Source organism: Pinus tabuliformis, chromosome 3_2 (genome assembly GCF_031772625.1).
Source record: "Pinus tabuliformis cultivar Carrire ecotype Pingquan chromosome 3_2, CPIR1, whole genome shotgun sequence".
NCBI lineage: Eukaryota > Viridiplantae > Streptophyta > Pinopsida > Pinales > Pinaceae > Pinus > Pinus tabuliformis.
In genome coordinates this window covers 79,334,463-79,352,645 of record NC_142302.1, presented here as the reverse complement: position 1 = coordinate 79,352,645, position 18,183 = coordinate 79,334,463, and the positions used below count along the sequence as shown (strand labels likewise).

The 18,183-nt window shown below is 44.0% G+C and overlaps 1 protein-coding gene across 8 annotated transcripts in view; it reads right to left on the bottom strand.

Annotated features, from left to right (window-relative positions):
• The window catches only part of LOC149179945 (DET1 complexing ubiquitin ligase), a 104,341-nt gene that overhangs the window by 77,399 nt on the left and 8,759 nt on the right, over nt 1-18,183 (bottom strand). Inside the window, exons 1-2 of one of the 8 annotated variants that reach the window (XR_016256888.1) lie at nt 17,837-18,093; nt 17,645-17,751 (exon numbers count right to left, since the gene is read on the bottom strand). The exons of 4 other annotated variants lie outside the window; for them this stretch is intronic. Coding sequence is in view for 3 of the 4 variants with exons in the window: in XM_089415860.1 (XP_089271986.1) it covers nt 17,645-17,728 (84 nt within the window). In the remaining variant the exon portion in view is untranslated. Of the gene's footprint in view, nt 1-17,644; nt 17,752-17,836; nt 18,097-18,183 lie in introns of those variants that run through there. 3 more of the 8 variants (XM_089415860.1, XM_089415855.1, XM_089415854.1) reach the window with 3 other exon arrangements.

Below are 18,183 nucleotides of genomic sequence, written 5' to 3'. Positions count from 1 at the left end.
CTGAAAACATCCATCACCTCAAAGTGAAGAGATCATCTCATCAAATTCCGACTCTCAATGTGCCACATCCAGGTCCATGAAGCAACCTCCATCATATCTGTAATGTGCCATCCCTCAAGTCTGCCAAAGAAACAAGTATACACCTGTCTCATCTCTCCATGTGCTGCCCATGATCATAGATCAATCAGCTCCCATGTGTCAAAAGTGGTTAAGTCTCGACTCAACCCATGCCCAAGTGCTGCCACCAAGGTATCATCATCGTTGTAACTCCATCACTCCAAAGTGTCTCATATTGATCCTCCTCATCAAGTCACTCTTCCAAGCCACTCGGAAGTATGCATCCCATTCTACATCAAAGTCTCTGACCTCAGCTCCTCAATGCATCAAATCCTCCAAGTCCACCATATATGAAGTCTCCGAAAGTCACAACCTCATGTCATCATGAGCTCTATGAGTCATCTCCAACCAACATTCTAGCAAGCATGCAAGTCTCGGCCCAAAGGTCTCTGCAAGATGCCTCAACTCTCCATGTAGTAGGAATGCTCCATAGTCTGCTCACAACTCCATCCAAGTCCATGGCCTTGTTGTACAAGAGTGCACAACCTCTCCATCGGCTCATAAACAAAACATCTCCATGTCACACCAGCAAATCCACCTGCACAACATCCCTGCCTTGGCACTCCTCATTGGATGCCCATAAGTGACACCTCTACAAGTGCTCCTGCATAATGTCCCTGCATAAGACTGCCATGCTCCATGTCTCCAACCTGATGTCCATGACTAAGTTGCCCATGTAGTCCAACCAAGTAGACCCATCACAACAATCGGTCATTCCATCCAAGTCTGCATATTTGGTCTAGTGAACTCGGTCACCCAACCATATCATCACCATCACGAGTCCCTTCCATCATAGCTCCCCCACTGAACGTTCCACCAAGACTTGCTCTTGGTCTCGGCCATGAGAAGTCCACCCAAGCATCATCATACCCAACTGTGTGCCCTTCAATCTGTCTATGAGTCATGTCGGGCACTTAGCCAATTGTCCATATGGCTAAAGCATGACCCAATCTTCCGCAATGATCATCATGTTCCTCCCTTGTCACCGACCTTTGTACCTTCTACCATAAGGTCACAAACAACCCCAACAAGTCCTGCAACAGTCAACAATCCTTGCTTCTCCATACAAGGTCTCATTGTAGACATCCATGGTAAGATCCTCCCTAGCATCGGCAAACTGATTTTGCCCTTCCCTGCATACGATCCATCTACCAAATGCTCAAATGAAACACAAGTATCAACAGTATTTACATCATCATCATGATCATGAGGCTCCTCCATGTGAGTATCCCCATCCATCCATGTCTGCAAACCGCACGATCCTAGTCCAACTTGATCAACCTCAAGTTCATCCTCCATCGTTGTCACATCTACAACATCCTCAATCACGGCTTCCTCTTCCTTGTTAGCACAATCTGCAACTTCATCCTGCTCCATTGTCCAACCAAGTTGAAGAAGTTCGTCTTCAACATTCCTTTCCAAGACTTCAAGTTCCTTTCGAATCTGGGGGTTCTCTTCTTTCAACCGCTTCAACCTGTATAAGGTAAGCAAGAGCTTCCCTTCGCATTCTTCCAAACTTGCCATGCCTTGTCGTTCAGCTTGGCCCAAGCACTAAGCTTCTCCTCTGCTAAACCTGTTTCACCATTCACCTGAATCACCCTGATATTCCACCTGTCACCTGCAAAACTTGAACTCCCTTTCAAGTCTTCGGTCTTCGTAGAATCAGCTCCTTGATTCAGTTCACCAGCTCTGATACCACCTATCATGCCCCTACACTGGCGGTACTCTTCCAACCGCACTATAGCGAGGTGCGGCACTACCAACCATTTTCTTTTCACCAATACTTACGGTTGTAGACTACACCTAACATTCCATACTTAGTTTATTTTTCATTACCAAGTATTATCTTTGTCCTTTATACAGTGAAAGCCCATAACATTCACATAAACAGCATTATACAATAGAAATGCACAACAGTATAAAGGAAGGGGCAACTCCCTGAAATATGAGTCTGCCTGAATCAATATATATAATCTTCTTTTATAAGTACAAGTTAAATCTTGGGAAACCCCAAATTTACACTTAGCCAAATTTCCAACTTCGGCAAACTCGGTTGCCCAGCTCGTCGGCACCTCCGCACGGTCACTGCACGACTCACCAACCCTTCGTTCACCTCGTCGCACGATCGTGTTGTTTGCCCAACTTGGCCGCGCCTCGTCGTAACCAAGTCGCCACACACGGGAGTCACACCTCCGTTCACAACCTCAACACTTCACCGTTTCCACTGTTTCATCATGCACGACGCGCCCTACCCAAGTCGCCCGTCCGCACGATTCTTCATTTCGTTGTGCACGGCGCGCCCTCACCCGGCCGCCCGTCCACACGTCCACCCGTTCACCCAAACTCGTTCACCCGAACAACTTCACCCGAGTCGCCACACGACTTCACCCGGGTCGCCACACGACTTCACCCGGTTCGCCCGAACGACCTCACCTGGGTCGCCACACGACTTCACCCGGGTCGCCCGACGACCTCACGCGGCTCGCCCGAACGACCTCACCCGGCTCGCCCGAGTTCCCTGCTCGACAACCTTGCTCGAGTTCTGCCTGAACGACCTCGCCCGAGTCCTGCCTGAACGACCTCGCCCGAGTCCTGCCTAAATGACCTCGCCCGAGTTCTGCCCGACGACCTCACCCGAGTTTTCTGCACGAGTTTTTCGCTCGAGTTTTCTGCACGAGTTTCTCACCCAAGTTTTTGACCCGACTTTTCTACACGAGTTTTTCACCCGAGTTCCAACCGTCGTGCGAGCTCATCCACCCACTGCAGAACTCCTTGATCGAACTCATGTTGATCAAATGATGATTTGCCTCCACAAACCGTCCACTAGTATATATGGCGGGTGGCGGGTTATGTCACCCGACCAACCCACGCCCAACGCTTAAGCCGACTCGTTCAACATGTTGCCTTCACCCTAGTGGAGGGTGGGCCCGCCCAACTCGTGGGACCGCCCTCTCAACTCGCCCAACATCGTATAAACTCGCCCTTGGCTCGTTCAATTCGCATTTCGCACGAGCTCCTCGCCTGTCCTTCGCACAGTGAAGGTGACCCAAACCGCATGTCCATACATCCAGGGTTGTGGTTCTGCACAATTCCAGAGTCCAACAGCCTCCCTTGACCTCCAGAATTGTGCAGTTGTGCCTCCTAGTGTTCCCTGAACTGCACACTTCACACACATGCATGTTTTCCCGTTTCTGAATCCTGCACTTACTATTTGCATGCATGATCATTCACTCTTATTTACACTCAGTATCACCATGCATTCAGACTTCTCATGTTTACAATCGCCCGTCGGCGGGTCTAGGCTAGCCTTGGCCCGGACCTTGCCGTGCCCGGCTAACATTACGCATTTCTAGAAGTGAAGACTCTGCCCTCCCTCCAAAAATTGTGCAAGTTTGGCCCAGCACTAACCTCCAGGCTTGCATTGCACAATTCTGGGAGGCAGTGCCTTGCTCGCCCCAGAAACTGCACAATGCAGTTTGCTAGTTTGCATGTCACTACCAACTAAAATTGCGCATTGCGCAGTTTCAGTCTTCAACAGGCCAGGCTAGACTATGCATTGCGCAGTTCCAGCAGTCAGTCAGCCTCCCGACAGCTCAAACTGTGCCTTGCACAATTTTGGCAGTCAGTCTCCTAGCCTCCCGGTGAAAATTGCACAATCTTCATGGACAGTCACACAGGTATGTTGCATGTCAGTCCTTCAGTTTGTTTTGGTTTTCAACTGACATATTGCTTGCCATGAGTGTTGATATGTCTCCAAGTATCACAGGTGTTCGTCTACCTCTCAGCAGCACAAGTACAATGGCTTCCAAGAGAGTAGAGTCAAAGACACTGTTCAAAGCGCAACTAGGGATGCAGTTGATCAAGTGTCTATGAACTTGCCTATCTATGAAGACATCAAGTTGTTCATGGACAAGGATATCAAGATGAAATAGCGGTGGCGTCATAGCGAGCAGCACCATCAGCAGCAGCAGAAGGTAGCACACCTGCATGTGACAAATGCAAGAGGAAGGTTGTTGACAGCGCAGAGGCGGAACAAAGTTGCAAGCTCAAGCAGATCCACCTGTGATGAAAGCAACTTTGGAGATTGAGGCTATGAGGCGACGACGCAACAAGAGGATCGCGTGAAGGCAGAGAGAAAAACAAAGGAGTTGCAGGTGCTGAAGCAACAACTCAAAGAAGAACAAGAGCTGCACCAACAAGAGAAGAAGTTGCAGCAGGAACATGTATAGCAGGAGGCGCAACATGCACAGACTGATGAAACTGCGCCCATACAGGTTATGGACCCATCCAACAACTGGCACGGAGCAGACAGGGCGAGTAGTGTTGTCGATCGCATGCAAGGGTATTCAAGAGCATGGATGTCATTATGTGCACGCATGCGATCCCACCCATTTGGCACACTCACCGAGGCAAAGACAAGAAGCAAGTCCGACTAGAGTTGAACATGTATTTCGACAAGTTGAGGCGCATGGTCACCAACTCACTCTTGGAGATCAGTAGAGACACCATGCATCAGTGTGTTGTTGGTCCAACTGCACTCAAGACGGTGATGCGCATATTATCAAACGAGTTGGACAGAAGAGCCATATCAGTGTACCTGGATGCAACGGAGGCAAGAGTTCGCTTTCAGCAGGATGTCACCTTTGAGCGCACGGACACCATCATGGACAACCAAGATTGCCATCAGTCTGCCACCGTCGATCATCGCAAGGATGTCAAAGAGTTGGTCTCACCACAATTGTCTGAGTGTTAGCGATAGCTTGCTCAAGCCTATTTAGTCTCACATGGGTACATGTGCAGATTGTATGTAACATCTTGTCAAGTGAAAGTTCAAGTGTCAAACGCTGAATGTAATAGTCATAGAGTAGTTGAAGAGTCATAAGGGTAGATAAACAGTCAACAAAGTGGAATGTCAAGGGTCACCCCACCCTTTGCTATATATAGTACCTCATAACTCATTGTAGAGGCTTTTGGTCAGCCAAGCTTCTGATAGGATTATCTTAGAGAAAGCTTGGAGAGTATTGTAACGAGCCTTGGCTTCTCCGCGATGCAGAACTAGTATATCTCTTTGGAGGAGTAGGCGCCAGTGACTGTAACATTCTGTTATCGGGACTAGTGGTTGGTCATGGTTGTACTGTATGATTGGAACTTTCACTTCTTAATATAACAGAGCCAGCACATTTCATGCATATGTTGTTATTGTATTTTAGTTAACTTGTTTACTCTAATGATATATGTATCTGTTTGCTTACGCATGTATGTATGGACTCTTTCTGTATATGTATGTATGAATCTTACTGAAATGTGTTGTTGGTTTAACCATCACTTTGGATTGTTGGTTCACCTTCCTTCTAGCTTGTGATGCATCTTTGCTCGTGTGTTCCCTTTCAAGCTGCGTGTTTACACAAGTTTCCAAGGGGCACACTCATTCCGAACCATTCATGCACATTCCTTGGCTTGCTGCACATGTCACACCCTTGCTACCAACAGGGACATCTTACTTGTCTCTGCGCGCAACCGCTATCAAGGCGATATTGTACGACCCACTGCTGGGACTCCTACACCAAACGGTCTGAGGTCTAGTTGGGACTTCTTATCGGGGAGATCCCCTGACATGTTGGCGGGTCCAGCAGCGTCAACATTTTGGCGCTAGATGGAGGGCCAAATGACAAGCTAAGCCCTCACAATCTGTTTTGAATCTCTGCATATCTGTCATAACTAACTACAGAGTTTCTCTTCCGAAGTGTATGTCTTATGGAAACAACTTCGAAATCTCGGACAAGCTCTAGGATAACTTGTCACATAAAACATGTGATGGTGGAGGTTACGTAGCCTTGGTTAGGCACACGGTCGTTGTAGGCTCATGCAAAAGACATGGAATCTTTGAAGAATACATGACCTGTGCGTTGTTCATCTACACGCTTCGAGGGCACCCCATGCACTAGTGTGCCACGCTACCTGAAAAATCTATTCATTCTCTTTCTCATCTGGTCGCAAAGATAGACCGTGCTTTCAATCACTTTAACCATAAAGCACTCGACAAAGAAATTTTGGAATTACGAAAAGCACCCAATGAATCCGTTGAACAGTTTCACACATGCTTTTGTAATCTTGCATACCGATTTCCCGAAGATGAAATTGATTGGGAATTTCTCGATGGAAGATTTGAGTATCTTCTTTACATATCCGAAAATCCGCAATTCTTGAAATCACTTGAATCCCGCTCAGCACACTTCGGTGATGGAGCTGCGCAATCACAGGCAGGCACAGTTGCTGTCACAAGTGACTATCCGCCTTCACCTCATCAAACAGCTCCACCACCGCAAAGTGATGTGGGAGATCATGCACACACATCTGTTGAACTGTCACATCCTCCCACCCCACCTACTCTTGATATCTGCGCAGATTTGGCTTGCAAGCCTGTTGGTTGTCATGTGGATTCGTTCCCTCAACCTCCGTCCCCACGTTCTGTTGATCCTTCAGATTGTACTGTCTTGTGTTCTTCCATTCCAGACTCCTCACCTATTGTGAACGAGGATCAAGTTGTCGACAGAGTTGGTGTTGTGCAACCAACCTGCGCCATCATTCATGATGAGTGTGTGCGGGAATCTAAAGAAGAACCTACAGTGAAGGATGACTCCCTTCCATCTGTGCCTCACCTGCTCTATCCTGACATCCCTTGTGAGTCTACCACTGTTGATTTCTCCTATGAAAACTCATTTCCAGATGTTTTTACTTCTGATCGTTCACGGGACACGTCGGATTTCAGTCTGTCAATACATTGTGGAGAGGGCACATCTTCCTCTGAAAATTCGTCCAATCTGTCATCTGTCATTACATTGCGGAGAGGACACATCTTCCTCTGAAAATTCGTCCAATCTGTCATCTATCATTTCTGAAAACACAGAGGGTGAACATCCTTGCTTCTCATCTACCCCTCTACACGATTCATCAAATCATGAGGATGCCAACAAACATCCTGAATTTTTTGATCTTGGTTGTCGTGATCTCTCTACTTCTTCATCTAATCACGATGTTGATTCAATCGTTGTTAATCTGTCTAAGACACTGATCTACGATGATCTATCTATCGACGAAGTCAAAACCTCGCAGAGTATCGAGGCACTTCAGCCTGAGCTGATGGTTATGTCAAGTTTTCGCTGTCCTGAGGTTGGTTTCACTTCCGATCAGGAAATTGTTGAAACATGTAAGGCTCCTCATCACTCTTTACTTTGCATTGAAGATCAACCAAATACCCAGATTTCGCTTCCTCCACTCGAACTACACGACCCAATTGCTCTTGCATTGGAGGAATCTTACACAGCAAGCACACTTGCGCAATGTAAGTGGTCTACCTTTCTCACGTTTGCTTGCATGTCACAGTCAAGAGAATGCGTATGCTTAACATCTACACGCAGTGTAGCACAGCACCATGGCAAGTCCACAAAGTGCATGTCATGCACTTTCACTCATTTCTTTTCTGTGGACGCACTTAAACCCGGGGTGTGTTTGTCTTCATCGTTATATCTTTCATGCTTGTTGGTTTGCGCAACTACGTTGTTCGCGAACCATGCCTTCACCAACATGGGTCGACCAATGCACCGGTGGCTGCATTGGAAGTATCACTTTACATAAGCAGACCCATGCACCATTAGCTTAGGAGTAGGAGCAGTGTTTTCTTTTGGTTTGTTTGCTTGCATGCATGTTTGCTTCTTACTACATGTTTGTTTGTTTGCATCTTTGTTTGCTTACTCGCTTTACTTACGCATTTACTTCTGCTTTTCCTTTGTTTTCTTGTTTGCTTGTCCGTTTACGCCCGTAGGTTAGTTTTGCATGAAACCGTGTGCGACTATTGAAACAAGCTAGGTAAAGTACACGAAGACTTGTGCAGTTATCAACACTTGGTTATCTGTCGCCTTGCCTCTGTATGAAGAACTTATTATCTTCAATCCATGATACGTCGATGGAAAATACGTACTGTTCGAAGTGAACCTTGGTGAAAACACAACACTTGCGCACTAACTAGTATCACCTGCTCTAGTCAGTTGTTTTTGGGTTAATCCTTGTTAGCTCAGTCAAGTAGAGTAAGGTGAGGGGGAAAACCTTAACAAGCACGTCAGAGGTATATATAAACTACTTCTCTGAAGGAACAACCTCTTTTGCTCTCAATAAGTCGGGATCCCTCTTTCGCCTCTGAAATGAATAAGTGCTATGCACAGTTACGAAAAATCAAAAATGAATGTGAAAAAAAATTCGAAAAAATGAAAAATGAATAAGGCGAAAGAAGAGAAAGGCATCCTACGCAGAGAAGTGATGCAAGTAACTCTGCCGGGGTATTGACCAGGCTCGCTGGCAGCGGAGCGATGCTTGTGTTCCTGCGTGACTCCGTTGATGTACTGTCCAAGCCTACAGGCAGCGGAGCAACACCAGAGATGAAACTAAAACTCTGACAACCATACTGCTTATGCACCAATATACCCCTCATCCTATAGTCGAAACAATTGTGTTGGCTTGGCTTGGATTGTGTGTCGACCGACCAAGAGCTTGGCAGATGCTACATCTTACAATCAAGCAAGTGCGGAAACCAAGACGAACAGAGAATTGAACAATACTTCCAGAGGTGTTAGACTTGCTTTTCACGAACAAGGTCCATTCAGAGAGATGGAGTTCTACCAGTGTGTCACCAAGTGTTGTAGCAGCTACAACCACCCTCCAAAAATTTGCCTTAGCTTCATTTTGGAGCCTCCCTACCAACCATCTTCGCAGCATGTCTTGCACTGTCAAGTACATAGGCTTCATTGGTTTTTCAGCAGCTTGCTAACCTGTGCATGTTAGTTTGCTTCACTCCCCTCACAGGCTGCCACTCCGAACTTGGGCTAGTTGTTGGCTAAGCAGCTCCATCAAAAAATTACGCAATCCCGGAGGGGAACCAGCCTTCCCTCCAAAAATTGTGCAAACCTATTGGGCTCAGAAACTGCGCAATGCAGTGAGACAGTCTTCCTTGGGAAAATTGCACAATCTGGCCCAGCACTGCAGCTCAGCCCAGAAATTGCGAAAATCAATTGGGCAGACTGCTGAGCTCCAAAATTGCGCAGAGCAGTCAGACAGGCTTCCTTGGAAAAACTGCGCAATCTAGCCAGCACTGCAGCTCAGCCCAGAAATTGCGCAATTCTGGGCAGCAGTCACCTGCTCCTCCCAGAAATTACACAATCCCTCTGGGACAGCCAACCCAACTCCTCCCAAAAATTGCGCAGTTCCGGGCAGCAGTCACCTGATCCTCCCAAAAATTGCGCAATCCATCTGGGAATCCTAGCCCAGTTCCTCTCAGAAACTACACAAATCCCTGTCTTAGTCAAACAGGTTGTTGCATGTAGCTTCAAGTTGATCGGTTCCCTCCAGGACCGAGCAAAACTAATTTGCATGCATGGGCTTCTCTTCTTGAAATAGCAAAAGGCAGCATGCAAAAGGCATCCCTAGATCTAGGGATCTATTTTTAGTAGCTTGAGGTTACATGCAAAGATCATTTTGGAAACCTCTCGCCAAGTGTCGCTTTTTCCTAGATTTGTGGCTTGAGCGTAATAACCTCGATCTTATCAAATCTTATGAATCAGACACTACAGAGCTCATTCCTCACATCGATCTTACAGCTCTAACATCCCACATTGCATCCAGGAGTCTTCGGCGCTTTCAGCATAGCTATTTCATTCAAAGTCTGATTTTCATGTCTTGCATTGTGTTTCTGTCGTTTTTTGTATTTCACTTTGTGTGAGTGTTGTCTACTTGATTTCAATGAGCGCTTGCTGTGGTTTTGATGTATGTTAGCTTGTAGAAGCACCGTTTCAATTTTTGTTCGCATCTAACTGCTATCACATGCATAACACTGTTTTGCACCGACGGCTGCCGACCCATTTCACACACATGCATGTTTTCCAGTTTTTGAATCCTGCACTTACTATTTGCATGCATGATCATTCACTCTTGTTTACACTCAATATCACCATGCATTTAGACTTCTCATGATTTCAGTCGCCCGTCGGTTGGTCTGGGCTGCCTTGGCCCGGACCTTGCCTTTGCCCGGCTAGCATTGCGCATTTCTAGAAGTGAAGGCTCTGCCTTCCCTCCAGAAATTGTGCAAGTCTAGCCCAACACTGACCTCCAGGCTTGCATTGCGCAATTCTGAGAAGCGGTGCCTCGCTGACCCCAGAAACTGCGCAATGCAGTTTGCTGGTTTGCATGTCACTGTTGACAGTCTTTAGCAGGCCAAGCTAGACTATGCATTGCGCAATTCCAACAGTCAGTCAACCTCCTGAGTCCCGACAGCCCGAACTGTGCCTTGCGCAGTTTTGGCAGTCAGTCTCCCAGCCTCCCGGTGAAAATTGCGCAATCTTCACGGACAGTCACACAGGTATGTTGCATGTCAGTCCTTCAGTTTGTTTTGGTTTTCAACTAACAGATTGCTTGTCATGAGTGTTGCTATGTCTCCAGGTATCACAGGTGTTCATCTGCCTCTCAGCAGCACAAGTACAATGGCTTCCAGGAGAGCAGAGTCGAAGACACCGTTCAGAGCACAACTAGGGATGCAGTCGATCAAGTGTCTATGAACTTGCTTATCTATGAAGACATCAAGTTGTTCATGGACAAGGATATCAAGATGAAATAGCAGTGGCATCACAGCGAGTAGCACCATCAGCAGCAGCAGAAGGTAGCACACCTGCATGCGACAAATGCAAGAGGAAGGTTGTTGACAGCGCAGAGGCGGAACAAAGTTGCAAGCTCAAGCAGATCCACCTGTGATGAAAGCAGCTTTGGAGATTGAGGCTATGAGGCGACGGCACGACAAGAGGATCACGCAAAGGCAGAGAGAGAAACAGAGAAGGAGTTGCAAGTGCTGAAGCAACAACTCAAAGAAGAACATGAGCTGCACCGACAAGGGAAGAAGTTGCAGCGGGAACATGTACAGCAGGAGGCGCAACATGCACAGACTGATGAAACTGCGCCCATATAGGTTATGGACCCATCCAACAGCTGGCATGGAGCAGACAGGGTGAGCAGTGTTGTCGATCGCATGCAAGGGTATTCAAGAGCATGGATGTCATTATGCGCACGCATGCGATCCCACCCATTTGGCACACTCACCGAGGCGAAGACAAGAAGCAAGTCTGACTAGAGTTGAACATGTATTTCGACAAGTTGATGCGCATGGTCACTAGCACACACTTAGAGATCAACACAGACACTATGCATCAGTATGTTGTTGGTCCAGTTGCACTCAAGACGATGATGTGCATATTATCAAATGAGTTGGACAGAGGAGCCATATCAGTGTACCCGGATGCAACGGAGGCAAGAGTTCGCTTTCAGCAGGATGTCACCTTTGAGCGCACGGACACCATAACGGACGACCAAGCTTGCCATCAGTCCGCCACCATCGAGCATCGCAAGGATGTCAAAGAGTTGGTCTCACCACAACTGTCCGAGTGTTAGTGATAGCTTGCATGGCTTGCTCAAGCCTATTTTGTCTCAAATGGGTACATGTGCAGATTGTATGTAACGTCTTGTCAAGTGGAAGTTCAAGTGTCAATCGCTGAATCTAACAGTCATAGAGTAGTTGAAGAGTCACGAGGGTAGATAAACAATCAACAAAGGGGAATGTCAAGGTCACCCCACCCTTTGCTATATATAGTACCTCATAACTCATTGTAGAGGCTTTTGGTCAGCCAAGCTTCCAATAGGAGTATCTTCGAGAAAGCTTGGAGAGTATCGTAACAAGCCTTGGCTTCTCCACGATGTAGAGCTAGTATATCTCTTTGGAGGAGCAGGCGGCAGTGACTGTAACGTTCTGTTATCGGGACTAGTGGTTGGTCATGGTTGTACTGTATGATTGGAAGTTTCACTTCTTAATATAATAGAGCCAACACGTTTCATGCATATGTTGTTATTGTATTTCAGTTAACTTGTTTACTCTAATGATATATGTATCTGTTTGCTTACGCATGTATGTATGGACTCTTTTTGTATATGTATGTATGAATCTTACTGAAACGTGATGTTGATTTAACCATCACTTTGGATTGTTGATTCACCTTCCTTCCAGCTTGTGATGCATCTTTGCTCGCGTGTTCCCTTTCAAGCTGCGTGTTTACACAGGTTTCCAAGGGGCGCACTCATTCCTCCCTTAGTGTGATAGAACCGTTCATGCACATTCCTTGGCTTGTTGCGCATGTCACGCCCTTGCTACCAACAGGGACATCTTACTTGCCTTTGCGCGCAACCGCGGAGAAGGCGATACAGTATGACCCACTGTTGGGACTCCTACACCAAACGATCTGAGATCTAGTTGGGACTTCTTACCGAGGAGATCCCCTGACATGTGGGCGGGTCCAGCACCGTCAACAATTGGTTATAACGATCGTCGCATCCACTGTGGACTATTTGGCTGGATGTTAGATGGATCTTCCCTTGTTTGTTGGTTGTAACGATTGTCGCATCCGCTGTGGACTATTCTGCTAGACGTTGAACAAGTCCTTCTGGCTCATGTGTGCCTCTTCCTGGGTGGTACTATTACCTCTCACTTAGAGGCTCACTTTTCTCTTCCCCTTTGCAGTAGAAGAACCTCGACACAGTTGCACTACACACTCCCCTTGCTTTTCGAAGATACCATTGCATCACTCTCTTGTGCTGACAATTAGAGCCAAGGCAAATCTTTAAGGATTTGGCAACCAGACCTTTATACCGAATGGGACTCCTACACCAAACGGTGTGGGGTCTGATTGGGACTTCATATCGGGGAGATCACCTAAATGTTGGCGGGTCCAACACCGTCAACATATGATTAATATTATTATTATTATTGCACTTAACGATACTATAATATTTATCTAAAGAGGAACTACATGTCACCTCTTCTACTTGGCACTCAATCATGCCACTTCACATCTCTCTCCTTGATGGAAAATTGAACTCCCTCATTCAATGATACATTACTCTCTCTCTATCTCTCTCTCTCTCTCTCTTAAAGGATTCATTACTCCCTCTCTTTAATGCTCTTACGCACCTCTTACACTCTCTTACACACTTTAATGACTCATCATAAAAAGATTCCTCTTACACCTCTTTAATGCATATGTTACACTTCTCCTTAATGGTTCGAATTACTAAGGCATGCGTTCTCCTTCTTTATGGCAGAAGTCACTAAGGCATGCGTACTCCCTCTTGATGGCATGAGTTACTAAAGCAAGCGTAACTCCTTTATGGCATAGGTTACACTCCTATTTTGGCATATGTAACTTCTCCTTGAAGCATGGGAATTACTCCTTCATGAATTCGACCTCCTTGCTCTTCCTATATATTTGTGCCTCTCATCCTCTCTTCTACTCACTTGTGCATTGCGAAAGGAGAGTACAAATTTGAGAAAGAGAGAACTAGAGAGACTAGAGAAAATTTGAGAGAAAGTCTTGAAGAGTAAGAGCAGAACTTAGTGAGCCAAAGTAATTCAGTGTTCGCATCAGCCACTGCTATCAGAGATCTTCGTCAGATTTGGGTGAACTTCTTCTTTCTCTCATTGTATTTTGTATCTATGTTGAACATTTGATTTCTAATAGAAGAAGAATCTGGTTTGGTTTTCCTCTTGTGGGTTTTGCCCTGGTCATTGGACCTAAACTCACTGTGTCTTATTGAGTTCTTGGTTGTCTTCTATTGTGTATATGGTTTATGTTCTATCTACAATTGCTTAACTAATATTGCATATTAAAGAAGTTATTGGATCGAGTAATTGTTACTACATAAAACTTTAGAATTTCAACACCTTTTACTTAATTTTTTAACATTGCCATGAAATGACTTAAGATGTTTGAGTCGTTCCGACCTCATTGAATTTCATATGGAGAAAGTAGAATTTTAGATCTCACTCAAAATCCAGTAGACTTAACAGTTTTTTAGCATTTCAGGATCAGGGGGATTTCAACGTTTTCATTGGATTTTTTCATGTACATGGAATTAGTATTTATTCAAGAGCACCAAGCCCTCTATGTACCTTGATGTTAGTGGCATTAGTTGTCAAACTCCTCTATCATGACCCTAATAAAGACGTACCCATCACTCATACAAAATCTCAACTTGACATGCCACATTTATTATATCTTATTTTAATGCTTAGAGGGTGATATTGATGACGAAGATCCCAATATAGGCAATGATTTTGATGATATGTAGGTATTTGCAGCATGATTTTTTTTGGATGCTAGAGGCCATCTACAGCCTGTTTATTGATGTATTTTTGGTTCAAAGATGGATTGCACTCAGTGCTATTTTGGTTATGTGGACCCTATCTAAATAAGAATTTTTTGCTTATTTGTGTATAAATGGTTTGGATTCATATAGATGCACATGAATATATATGTTTTTCTTTAAAAGTTGAATATTTTAGGTGTTCTTGATCAATCCATCTTTTGGTCCTTTTTTTATCGATTCTAGTCTGGTTCCAACCAGTTCTCGGTTCAGAGGGTTTTCCGGTTCAATCACTAGTTCAGTACTGATAACATTGGTTTCTACTATAGTCTATTTTGCTTAATAATAATTAGATTCAAGAATGGTGAATGATGAATTTAAATTTTAAATCAATTTACATTCTATAATGATGAACGATAAAATTAATTTTTAAGATTCTAGTATGATGAATGATGAATATGAATCAATGTATTTCATTATTAAATCTCGTGGTGTATGGATGAATGATGAGTATGAATTATGTATGTATCAGTACAAACGATGAATATGGATCAGTGTATTTCATTATTTAATTCAATTATGTATGGATCAATATATTTATGCTTTCATTATTGAATATGAATATGAATATACATATACACCTCCCGATGTCTCCCCGTCCCCCCTAAATTTCCCTAAAATTTGAGGGTACTCCCACATGTCCCCCATGTGTGTCTCCCCGCACCATCCCCTCATCTCGAAGTCTTGGTGGAACATTGACTTTGATGCATGATAGCTAATTCTCTCCATGGGAGGCAAACTAGAACATCCAAACAAGCCCAATCAGTGAATTCAAATCAAGGAAACACTTTGGAAGACACAACTATGCACCAACTCCTGGAAAATGAAAATTCGAATATACAGGTGATGGAATCAAACAAGGAAGCAGCGGAAGAGCCAATAGCAGACACAACTTATGCATAGTTTGCATGTATTACAAAGTAGTAACAAATTAAGAACATCATGCTTATTTTGTAGAAGCTATACTGTTAGGTGCTTTTTGAAAATGTTGTATCTGAAACTATTTGTAATGTGCAGCTATACACTGACTCTAGCTCTATTTTCGATTATGGTCTTCTGTTAAGAAGCCACAATTTTGGTGTACGTCCACTGTAAGCATTGCTGCAGCCTTTCAATTAATGTAAAATATCTTCCAGTTATGTTCAAAAAAAATAAAGAGAGAATTGTGACTACAGGTATGAAAGGAGGTCGTACCCCTTTTTGTTGCTTTATGGTTGTTTATCTTCCAAATCCAAGTAGCCTAACTTAAATTATATCAAACCTATATAAAGTTTTTCACCCACCTACGACGCAAATCAAGTCTCTCTCTCCCCCTTCTTTTGCTTGACAACCAAGAGTAAAAAGGTAGTTAGCTTGAAGACTATTGTTTGTTGATTTTCACAGGGTTAAAAGGGTAGAAAAGGACTCTTATCTCTGTTCATTTTCATTTACTTTCGATTTACTCATCATTTAATAAGTTAAGTAGATTACATAAAGCAAAAAGAGGTCAAGACATCCTAGTTTACTTCCAGCACTTCTCTTTACTTTATACCGACTTTATTTAGCTCATTTTGTTGATGGTAAACATCTGATCAGTCAATTAATATCAGTTACCTACAGCCCTAGGTGCACTAAAAAAAGATTAGCCTTTTAATCTACTTAGTTTGTCAACCCTTTCCCCTTCCTAGTTTTTCCTCATTTCCCAAAAACCCAGTGGCGACTCCAAATCATATACATTCTAGTCTTCCTGTCTCCACTTGCTCTTTGGTAATTGTTGGTCATCCTCTCTAGGTATCAATCAGTAGGGTTTCTCCTAGGGTCTTTGGCCTCCTAGTTGAAACTTGAAATATGTTTTCCTGCCTCTTTCTTGTAGGGTATATGTCGTATCCCCGTCCCTAAGGGCACTATCACTGGTTCACACCTACGAAAATAACATGCTTTCAAGTTTTACTCCATATGGTGTCTCTTCAAAAATTCAATCTCTAGAGGTTACTTCCACAGCTCAATGTCACTTGACCCTCTTTGCATTGTTGATTGGCAAGCAGAGAGTTCAGTAAGGCAACTTCGTTCTATAGTTCCTTAACCAATTCTGGAAGCATTCTTCAGAAATATGATCCAGTTATCACTTTCCTGGGACAGCCTCATGAACCTCGGCTTGGATTAAAAAGAGAAGAGGAGGTATAAAAGATATATTTATCAGTCCATTCAACTTTGTGAAAACACTGACCATGATCACAAGCATCAAAACCTTGGCTACATAGATTACGTTTTTTAATACATTGTAATTGTGTGTGTCTCTTTCTCTCACACTGCACAGCAATATCATCATGGACCGAAGGCTTCACTCTATTCAATGACTATTGAACGCACTTCAAAGCTTGAGATTAAAAGAACAGATCATTGACAATCCATTGATGCCAAAATTTGGCAATTCCGAAAACGAAATAGGAAGAAAATTCTGACCCACTACCTTTCTTTGAGTGAGTTAGCAGTGCGTGCCCATTATAAAGCCAACCAGATAATTTTACTCCGGTAAACTTTGTATATGCCAACTATAACGTGAGGAAAGACATTCTGCTAGTTCATGGAAGTCAGATTGCTCTACTGGTTGGGAAGAAATTGCTGCTGGAAACTTAACTAACAAGTGTTATCATAAACTGGGTCTACTGAGCACCCTAGGCATCAAAATAATGTTGAGGTGTTAACGAATATTTTTGCACGTCAGGTGACATTTAATAAAGATTCAGGTTTTGGCAATTTTTATGATCCGATGTTGAGATGGATCTACTCTAGTTGTTTAAACATGGTAAGTAAGATTAATAATCCATGGCTTATTTTAAAACATATAATTTTAATAGCATCACCGAGATCTCCCAGCACTGTAGAGCACTTCTATTTTCTCCGTGCAAAATTTTGCGAGTTCTTCTCGCTTGCCAATGATACACTAGAAAGGACCTCACACTATTACTGCCATGGGTCTAAGAGATCCAAAATTTGGTCTCTGGTGTTTCCATCGTCATGGAAATACAGTCTTGTGTCAGTAAAATGCGACCTGAAGCAATTAATAGGATATGAGAGAAGCAGAAATTGGGTTGCATCAGATCGGATTCACGGCAGATAAAGTTGTTCCAATCATAACCAATTCGTACGACAGGTTAACCATGTTAGTTTAGCCGACATAAAGATATTGCATCTTGAAGGGAGGAATAGTAGAAATTACATAAAATGCAGCAGTTTTCAAGGTGGGGTATCAAAAGCTCACCGAGGGATGCGAGGGATCCGATGGCCTCAACTCACTGAAATTGTGTGGATCATAGGAGGGCCAATCTCCAAGCAACGACCCCATCGGCCCAAATTAGAGAACACCCACTGCAAACACAACCATAACTGAGCTCTAAACAAAATCAAATGCCAACATACCCTTAAAAATTAAGACTATGTACCCCTTGATTACCAGAGAAAAAGTGACACTTGCGACTGAAATTTAAGGATGACGGCCAAAACACTTTTCAAAATAAGCTGATGTGGTCCGCGGGACAACTAAGAAGCTAAAACAACCTCAAAGAATCAGTAGAAAGAGGTGTTTATAGTGTAGAGTCTTCTATCGATCACGCCTACTTCCTGTTCGCTGTATGTCCGCTACTTTTAGGTTTCTCACTCCTTTATATCAAAGTCCAAGGTCCGGAGGCACTCGAATACTCTTTGGCATCGAAAAGAATTTACTATAATGAATGACATCGATTATTATTAATAATCTGGTAGGTACATCAATCGCTTTCTAACAAAAATCGTTCGCAGTTT